This window comes from Primulina tabacum, chromosome 7 (assembly GCF_025594145.1).
Source record: "Primulina tabacum isolate GXHZ01 chromosome 7, ASM2559414v2, whole genome shotgun sequence".
In the NCBI taxonomy this organism is placed as follows: Eukaryota; Viridiplantae; Streptophyta; class Magnoliopsida; order Lamiales; family Gesneriaceae; genus Primulina; species Primulina tabacum.
In genome coordinates, this window is record NC_134556.1 from 29,789,338 (window position 1) to 29,799,866 (window position 10,529).

Below are 10,529 nucleotides of genomic sequence, written 5' to 3' on the forward strand. Positions count from 1 at the left end.
TCACCACAGCCCTTGGACTTGATGTCCACTCCTAACATAATACAATTCTTCCGAAGAGGTTGGAGAGGTCCTCGAACACGTTCTCCGACTTCCAAACCCGTGAACATGATTGGCAACAAGAAAAATCGCATACCTCAAAAGTAATTATTTTGCAAGTCATACAACCTTACAAATATCGTGGACCTCATTAGATCATCCGCGGACGTGCTGCTACAACATCCTTAAGTAATAACCAAAACAGCCCCTAAAGAGGCATTCAGACACATACAACTGCCGAATTAAATAGAACCACTTAGGACGTACCAATCGACTCGGGAATCGATCCACACGTGAACCACATCCTAACCTACTGTCAAAGGCTCTAAACCAGCCTAGAACCATGACCTAACCCTCTAAACCATGCCCAACAAACCATACAACATAAGATGCCCAAGGAATGACACTCTGACACGTATGTGTTCCGTACAACTCGATACTGCTTCCAACTCGAACCAATCTTGAACCAAGCCCTAGACTCGACCCTTAGACATCACTTACCCTAGCTTGACCATTTTCAGCCCAAGACACTCACACCAGTCCATAAATCACCCAAGACATGAGCCCCCATACGTGACATCCCCTCACATGCGCATGACCAAAGATCAATTCCAGCCCATTGCTGTCCAACCAGACCCTAAGAAAATACGATCAAGCTCACGCTGGGACCCTGAGACCCCACCTAGACACTAACCAGGAGCCCTGGTCCAGCCATGAACTGAACCCGACGAGCAAACCCCAAACAGCCCGTCGCACATGACTAGCGCAGCCTCTTCGCATTCCTCGGCTTCTTGCTATACCATAAGCTTATCGACCCATCTCAAACCACTTATCAAAATTTAATCACGCCCTATAACATGATCATATGCAGCAGCATGACTTCGGATCGATCCAGCGAAGCCTGCGATCATGGAACTCAAGAAAACGTGAAAGTTCATACGTATTATGTATCAAATAAGATATCGGTAACGTTCTAGCATTCATATAGTTAAACCAACAAGTTTTAATGCATATGCCATATTAAATATAGTATATAATGATTGATGCGTCGAGTAAGGGTTTAGACATTCATTTACATTTTAAACGCACGAAGTATCGAATACCGACACGGGGAAAGACGGAGGTTGAATGGAGAACGGTTTGTTGCGTTTACTTACTCCAAAAGTGACAAAAATAATCAGGGAATGTAGGGTGAAGGCTTCGGTAAGGTGGCTGCTAGGAAATAAAGCCAAAAAAATCCCAAACCCTAGCTATTCTTCACAGCCGCTCGGGGTGTGTGTGTAGTGTGTGTTATGTGTGTGTGGCGTGAGATTGTGTATTAAGTAGGGTTAAACTCTCCACTTATTTAATTAAAACGTTAACCAAGTGTTTTTGATTAATTCCCAAAATTTTAATTGCCATGAATAATAATTAAATCCCACAATTTTTGAAACATGACAATTTAAGAGTCCTTAAAATATTAAATTCCACCAATAAATTAAATACTAACCAATATAATGAATTAAAACATAAAATAAGTTTTAAAAATATTAAATCTCGAATGAAAGGATTTAAATCCCCTGTCTTCAAATTTTGCTAATTAAAATACTTAACATTCTTTTAATTCACTCGATAAATTAAATTTGACTCTTAAATACTAAAGGTCATAAATACTTTAAAATACTTAATTTCTAGGCTTAAAATAAAAATATAACATTAAATTTTAGCACCTCCATCGTCTCTGGTCCCCTTTCCCGGTTCGACATCGAATATTCGCTTGAAAACTAAAACTCGAGAAAACATTTTAAATTGCATAAAAATAATATATATATAAATGCATAGCATGTATCACCTAAATTATTAATTAAATAAATAAATAATTTCAATCATACATGGAGTTTACGTATACTGGTTTCTTAAGCACTACATCGTTAATTACATATTAAAATGTCGTTTAAAATTGGAACTAAAATCCTTTTTTGGTGAAATCTAAAATAATATTTTAATTCATCGGTTTTATAATTAAAGTTGATTATTATATATTACTATATAATTAATGATCGTCACAATAACTAGTGGCAAAATCTATCAACAAAATTCTAATAGTGAGTCTTTCAGAAGACTTGTTAGTTTTAAGAGATCTAGTTGATTATTTTATGGACTGATACTTTGAATTTTTCTAAGTGTTTAAGATCATAGTAGAGGATATATGGCTGATTCAACCTGCTATTCATGCATCAAGCCTTGCAACATCTCTCATCTATCATATGAGAATCAACACATCATTAAAATACAAAATTTCTTACACTTATCAAATGATAATCCCAATTTCAAATTTTGCAAAAGTAGTATGACGACGAATTTATTGTGCATTTAATGTTAGTTGAAGGACCACTGCCAGTAGAAGAAATTTGGTACTCTGAACGTAGAGTTGAAGTGTTCAAATTGTAGTATGTGCGAATAAGTGCCTGGCTAAGTGCTCTAGACATGTGTTAGTTATATCTACCTTAGTTTTGGAAAGAGTAGGAGATGTAGAAGTTTTCAGCCTTCGAAATTCCATAAACAAATTATCGTGCACTTATTTTGGTTAATTTATTTTCAGAAATTATATATTTGTCATTTGTTTAAAAAAACCGTTGTCGTATAGTTTTTAACAACGGTTTTAGTGAAAACCGTTGTCGTAGCTGCGTTTTGACAACGGTTTTGTAAAAACCGTTGTCCTTTAGAGGGTCAAAGACAACCTTTTTATGAACTGTTGTCTTTTGACGTGTTTTTTTGGACAATCGACAACGGTTTTTGAAAACTGTTGTCGATTGGCGTGGTTTTTGGACAAACAACAACGGTTTTTGAAACTGTTGTCATATTTAGCGACGCTAACTTTAGCGACGGATTATTTATTACTGTCGCTAAATTCAAATTAGCGACGGTTTTAGTTTAAAGAAACTGTTGCATGTTCAAAATTAACGACTTTTTCAAAACCCCGTCGCAACACTTAGCGACAGTGTGGTACTAACCGTCGCTACATGGAGCGACGGTTTTTATCTAAACCGTCGCATAATCAAAACATGCGACGGTTTTTAAAAACCACCGCTACATTTAGCGACGGTTTTATACAACCGTCGCAACCTTTGGCGACGCATTTATGACAACCGTCGCTAATTTGAAATTAGCGACGGTTTAACAAAATATCGCGCAAACTCTCTATAAATATCTCCATTTTCCTCCACAACACTTAAAATTTTTTCTCTCTTACACAATTTTCTCACTTCACACAACACTTAAAATTTTTCTCACTACTTCATAAATGACAAGGAAAATGTAAGAGTGATCTCGAATATGATGTGAGACAACACCAATAATGAGGCATGCCCTCTACGAATCATAGGTTTGAAAACCCGACCGATTGACGCCCATGTAGATTCAGCCCTTCATATCCACCAGTCGCTTAGTATGGGGCTCTGTATTGCGACAAGTACATATCTTAAACATATACGTCTGTAACTACATAAGTTATTTCATCTAAAGTATATATCTTACTTTTTTCATAGACTCTACGGGCTATGTATTAAAAAACAGATAAAACATCACACAAGTTTGCATCGGCTAAATCCCGACAACAATACCTAAGTCATATCTTAATTACAGAATGCTGAACGTGTCCCTTTATGATCTTTGTGGGGTTGGAAATTTTCACGTCCCTTGACCAAGACGAGTCGAAAATGACGTTGTTCAACAAACACATAATTTTCAAATAACAAGTATCATAGTTCAGTATAAACCAAAATCAGTCTATTTCATAATTAACTAAAAATAATCTTGTCTTTACGACGAAAACTTCAAAAATGAAATAAAGTTGTGGAAGCGTTTTACAATTTTATGAAATGAAAATAGACGTAACTAAAATAATTTCTCAGAATTTAACAACTTCCTCACCGGCCGCAAAACATCCTTTGCTCTTCATCATCTAAATGTTCATCTTCTTATCTGGTGAATGAGAGTAAAGGATGAGTATTTAATGAAATACTCACCAAGTGGAGCAATGCCATAACAACTGTTACTATCTCATCGTATAAGGGACCATATCATATCAAAGTTCGGAAATACTTCCCATATCAAGTTAAATTCTAACAGTACTCAAACATAGGGTATTTTAACTCATGTTCGAACAAAACATTTGAAAACTGAAACAATTCATATACAATTGTTATTCAAAAATAAGCTCATTTACCTTAGTATGCTCCAAAAACGATAAGGGAACAAGCTGAAATTTTTCTCCCGAAATTATTCACATTAGAGAAAACATTTTTGACATATTGAACCATTGAATCGAGCTTCACTTGGACAGTATGTTCAAAAGTAAGTGAACTAGATTCTGAAACGGTGCAGATCTTGTTTGGAAGACGTTTGGACCACTTTATGAACAAAAAACAGTATGTATATTATTCTCGCCTAGAATCTAAACATTTTTATTGCGAATGCTATATACAAAAAACGAATAGTTGATATGATGTTCAAAACATATGTTTTTATATTCTGAACGATGAAGATTGGATTTGTGTACTGAAACGACAAAGGGTGTCTAATATTTATGAGGAGGCTTGGTGGTGTTGGTTGCCCTAACTTTCTTTGGCTAGGCTAGTTTTTGCAGGGTAATCAAATCTCCATGCATGATAAATAAATCCTTTCACTCTAGCATAACGGTGGCCGAGATTTAGGTTTAATATTGCACAATAGGGCCGAGTTCCTAGGGTCCACTAAGCCTTGTTGATGGATTGCCTGCATGTGATTTCTTGGGCTTCACAGAAATTAGCAATGCATTAATTCTCATAAAATAGATTTGAATATATATTTCTCTCTTATGTATTTACTTAGGAAAAACTTTTCTACGCACATCCATAAGTAAATACATAAATAGATATATTATTCTAAAGATGAGTTACAAGAATATTCCTATGTGTGAATTTATGAGTTACCAGCCTTGATTCGCAATGTTATTCCTATAACATGCACACTATTTCAAAATCACAGTAGAATTTAGTAACTTAAATCTAATTACGACAAGATCCCAAATGCCAAGAAAATAAAAACACACAAAACAGAAAGTGACATGGAAAACCAGAATAACTTAATATAATCTCAGTTAACTTATAAATTACAACTTTGAATGATTACTACGGTTATGAGACCCCAGTACGTAAAACTTCCCGGTCTGCAGCTTCTCCATCGGAAGTAAAGCAAGACATGCACCGACGTCCGCCACGGCATCGGCTGTGTGCATTCCCTTGCCACCAGTCATGGATGTTTGAGTAAATCCGGGGCAGAAGCAGTTAACACTTATGCCATTCCCTTTATATCGTTTGGCTAAAATTTTAGAATATGAATTTAGAGCCAATTTGGAGACTGAATAATCGGTCCAATGTTGAGGCCATCCGTAACTTTTCCACTTTCCATTTTTCACACTTTGGAGAAATAGGTTAAGCATACCCTCAATTTGGTTTTCTGATAGGTTCTCTTCATCTTTGAGTAGCTCTTTGAGTTTGGGATTTTCTAGCTTCTGCGCTTAGAGATAAACATAGAAATCTATAATCATCGTCACATTTAATACACTTTCGCATGCGATTCCGAATGAGAATATCACCAAATTTATTTTATAAGTTTGTCTAAATCGATTTTAGATCATCTAAATTGTCAAATTTTTTTAAAAACATTAGAATGATTTAGATATATGATCTTATGTGTCTATATACATATTTGCCTTGTGTATTGAGTATTAGAAAATTTACAAAATTGAAGTTTAAATCTTATTTTAAGATATATAATTTAGTTTAATAAAAAAATCAGAACAACACATTCCATTTATTATATACTAAGTATTATAACTTAGGAAAACAAGATTCTTTATCCAAAATAATAGAAATAAATTTAGTTCATTATTCATTGTTTTTTATTTTTAAAATATATTTAAAAAATAATTGATGGGTCAAAATAGACTGAAAACAAAGATTATTCTTTCTTGGAAGTCAACATAAGAAATATATTAAATATATTATTATTATTACTAAGAAACAAATTAAAATAATCAATACTGTTTATAATAAGATTTTAATAAAAACTATGAAATAAATTATGGTAATTAAATATTAAAAATCAAAATCCTAATAAAATTAATATAAAAATTTATGATATTAGTGAAATTAGGATTGCCAAAATTTATATGAAAACGAAATAGTTGACCGAATCGATTTTATGCCGGAGACCTTTGATGAAATTGTCACCATTCATTAACCCGATTGTTCAAAACCACACTTCAAAACTTGGTCAAATTGATTGAAAAATCACATGCAAAATTTAATGAAATGTAATTTGAATTAATTAATTGCTCACATACGTTTAGCATTCCAAGCCTTGAGCTAATGTTGAGAACTCTGGAGCCAACAGGTGAGCAGCGGAACAAAGGAAAAAGCGCCTCCGTCAGTAATTTTGGTCCGTAGAAATTAGTTCTGATCACGGTCTCGGCATGTTTCACCGAGTTCTCTTGCAGATCGTTGAAAGATACAGCAGCATTGTTGATCTAAATGAAACTAGAAACGATTAGAGAGTGAGCAAGAACCAAAATTTATTCCCAATTACTATTTTTAAATCGTGTCACATCAGTACTTCGTCGAAAATTTGAAATAAAAATGGCAAAAATTAATGTTTCGTACTAAGACCCAATTTTGACTGAATAGATGATGAAGCCCTATTTAGATCAAACTTGCATCATAATTTCAGAAATTTAACATATATATACTCGCACAAGATATATCTATTATTTCTACAAGATTTGTTCAAAATTGTTTTTTGGTAAATAAATTGTGAAGAGTAAGTATATATGATTATCTAGTGGTAGTATTCTTTCAATTAAAATTCTTTCCATGTTTTAATATATGAAAATAATACTCTATCTAATTTACGAGCAAGGCATTAAACTCAACTCATAGACATGTATACATGTATGAAAACCGCAACATCGGTCCTCTGTGTTATCGAAATTTAATCTTAGTCAATTATCCTTATCTATTTATTTTTATAATTTTGGTTTTTTTCCATCGTGGCGCTGAGTTGACACATATGTAGCGCTTACATATGCTGTGTCATTTCAACATTCTCGATGAAAAATTGTCAAAAAAGAAAAGATACTATTACCAATTCAGACAGATAGTAAAAAAAATACAAGACTCCAAAAGTGTGTTGGAACTCACAAGTATATCCAAAACTCCAAAAGTGTGTTGGAACCATGAAGCAAATGTTTTTATAGAATTAGGGTTGGAAACATCAAGGCAAAAGAAATGAACATCAAGGCCTTCACCCTTAAGTGCTCGAACAGCTTCAAGACCCCTTCCACCATCTCTGGCTGTTAGAACCACCGTTAGCCCTAATTCCGCTAGCCGTTTGACGAGCTCAAAGCCAATACCCTTGTTTGCTCCAGTAACTATGGCCACCGTCTCCTTTGACCACCACCTGCTATTCTCAAATCAAATTTCATTATATGTTATTGATTATGTGAGATTAAAACTTTGTAGCCTAAATGCTATAATGACAAAACTACTTACTAATGGCACTATTAATTTTTCTCCAGTTTTAGGCAAATGGTTTGTGTATTTGTTTGTGTTTATATATATTAGAACAAGTTAGATATATTTTCTGATAATAGGAAGCTCTTAATTAAATGGATTAACGTTACCAATGAATAGGAAGAAATGAGAGTTGAATTACCTTGCTGTTGTGGGACGAGAAGAAGCAACAAATATTGTGGTGGTTTCTTCGTCAGACATGATAGCCTGCTAAGCTTTTTTATGACGAGAAATGTGATGTACTGTGTGCATATATATATACATACATACATATATATATGTGTGTGTATATATATATATATATGGCATGGTGAGGTTGGGAGATAAGGTGACACTAAAAACGCAAGGGAAACACAGTTTGAATAAAAAAATTGGCATTGTGGGATCTGCCTAAAAAAAAGTCATAGAAATATGTTTTAAATATTACATTGGTATCAAAACAAATGTGTGGATGGCTGTGATCAAGAAAAGACTCGTGACACAAATTACATATTTATGGAATTCATTGCCACACTCCTTTTTTAATGTCCCAAAAAGTTTTTTTTCTTCTTTCCTATTTTAGTTCATACGTCCATGCCAGAACAAGCGCGTATGACAGATTAACAACTCTAGATTAAAATAAAATTTCAAATTTTTTTATGTAGTTTTCGAAAAAAAAGACAAAAAACATTAGAGTTTTGCTCGCCGTCTTTGAATTATTGTCTTCTATCTCTGCTCATTCGTTGAGGTGCTTATGTTTTGAATTCTATGGACAGTAAATTTCACATATTATTGATATTCATGATCTTATAAAAACATTTATGAATTCTTCATCAACCATGTATAAACTCTGATTTTTGTATTAATAATTTAATTAAAATGATGACTAGTTTTTTTATGTTGTTGCTCCTGAATTTTTTATGATTTATTTGAAAACAAGATTTTTTTTTATTTTTGTCATATTAAATTTAAAGTGTTTTGTATAATCACTTTATTGTTGGAAGTATATGTAGGCATTTTAAATTTAAGTCCGATCCCCATTTTATTGTTCTTTTAAATTTTTTAAATTTAATTTCATATGAACAAATTTTTTTTTTTCCAAATTTAAGTTTCGGTCTTTTTTTTTCTTAAATTAAAATTTAATTTTTCAATCAAATTTAAATCTAAGAAGATAAATTGTCAAGGTTCCAAGACTGGAATAATCATAAATGTAATAGTACATAGTCTCGGATCATACTACCAAAAATCATTTTTTAAAATATAATTACCATTGAGAAATTAAACTAAATTTTGGATAATAAGATTCGAGGGCACTAAACGAAATCTTAGGAACAAGAAGGTCATGGCAAAAACTTGTGTAAGACGGTCTCACGGGTCGTATTATGAGACATATATCTTATTTGGGTCATCCATGAAAATATATTACTTTTTATGCTAAGAGTATTACTTTTTATTGTTAATATCGGTAGGGTTGACTCGTCTCATAGATAAAGATTTGTGAGACCGTCTCACAATAGACCTATTTGAATGTCATAACCGATTGAGTTCAAGCTGCACTAACGATATTGATCTAATGATCTATGTTTTGCAACATTAACATTATCACATTAATATTACTTCTGTATTGAAATATAGGCCACTAGATATACGATTTTGGTATTTACCCTAAAGGTAGCATGACAGTCTTAACATGTGGCTATACCTTGAATCAATTACTTTTCTATTTTCATTTTAAATGCATTATTCTATCTATATATCACATTTTGTTGAAAAATATATTTAAAATGTGTGTATGGAATATTTAAATGTTGAATATTTGAATGTTGAAAATAAGAGTTGTAAATATTGAAAATTAGTGTGTGATGATGTAGGTAATGATGTATTTTATTTTTGGATTATTTGTAAAGATTTTCTATAAATAGATCTCTCATTTGTGAAGAAAATCACAATTGAGTAGAGAGAAAAATATTATAAAGTGTGTAGTTTGGTAAATTTTGAGAGTTTGATATTTTTACTTTTTACCATAAATTTTTACTTTTTCACAACACGTTATCAGCACGAAGCTCTAAAAGTCCTCCATCCTTTTCCAAGCTCCAAACAGAAGAAAAATGTAACAAAAGTAATAATATTTATTTTACTGTTATTTATTTATTGTGTATATATTTAATATATAATATAATGTTATTATTATTAATAAAAATAAATTTTTCAAAAACTTGTTATAAATCCTGGGAGGATGTTAAGACGACATCCCACACTCCCGGTAAGGGATACGACAAGTATAAAAGTCTATAAGATTTTTAAATAAAATATTTTATGACACATCATTATAATAATATGATATGATATACATAATTATTTAAACATGACTAATATTATATACACCATATTATTACCATAAAATTATACAAATACATACCTTTATTTTTTATACACCAACGGTCATAAACGGTAACAAAACGGCTAGTTTTTTGCCCTATAAATATGATCTCATAAACACATTCAATCACTCCAACTTTCTCTTCTTCTCTAAAAATTATTCTTCACTAAATTTTCGAAGAAAAAAGAAGATGACTTTCTCAAGGTTATTTTTAATTATTTTGGTTATCATACTCACGAGTCTTTTATTTATCGGAGAATATCCTCCTCGTGTGTTTTCTTTATTTTTACAAATGCTTGTACTTGTTGTTTATCCATTACTTTGTATTGCAATATTCATTAACTAATAAAATGCATCGTAATTTTTTTTAGTACCACCATGTCAAATTTGACAAAGCTCGAATTTGTTGCGCTCACATCACGGGAAAAAAATTATATGCCATGGACTCTTGATGTAGAAATGCATCTTGAGTCATTGGGTCTAAGTGAGACAATAAAAGAAAATGGTATATCGACATCACAAGAAAAGGCAAAAGCCATTAT

At 32.3% G+C, this 10,529-nt stretch overlaps 1 protein-coding gene across 2 annotated transcripts; it reads right to left on the reverse strand.

Annotated features, from left to right (window-relative positions):
* Positions 1–5,096: 5,096 nt before the first annotated feature.
* On the reverse strand, positions 5,097–7,877 carry LOC142550847 (short-chain dehydrogenase/reductase 1-like). 2 transcript variants are annotated; one of them, XM_075659897.1, is made up of 4 exons: positions 7,771–7,877; positions 7,257–7,515; positions 6,404–6,586; positions 5,097–5,569 (listed from the first exon to the last, which is right to left on the reverse strand). In XM_075659897.1, the coding sequence occupies exons 1-4, from the start codon at positions 7,827–7,829 to the stop codon at positions 5,168–5,170; spliced, it is 903 nt and encodes a 300-aa protein (XP_075516012.1). In that variant the 5' UTR covers positions 7,830–7,877; the 3' UTR covers positions 5,097–5,167. The 2 variants fall into 2 exon arrangements, with proteins under 2 accessions (XP_075516012.1, XP_075516011.1); XM_075659896.1 differs by having other exon boundaries at positions 7,257–7,518; positions 7,771–7,873.
* Between the last annotated feature and the right edge of the window lie 2,652 nt (positions 7,878–10,529).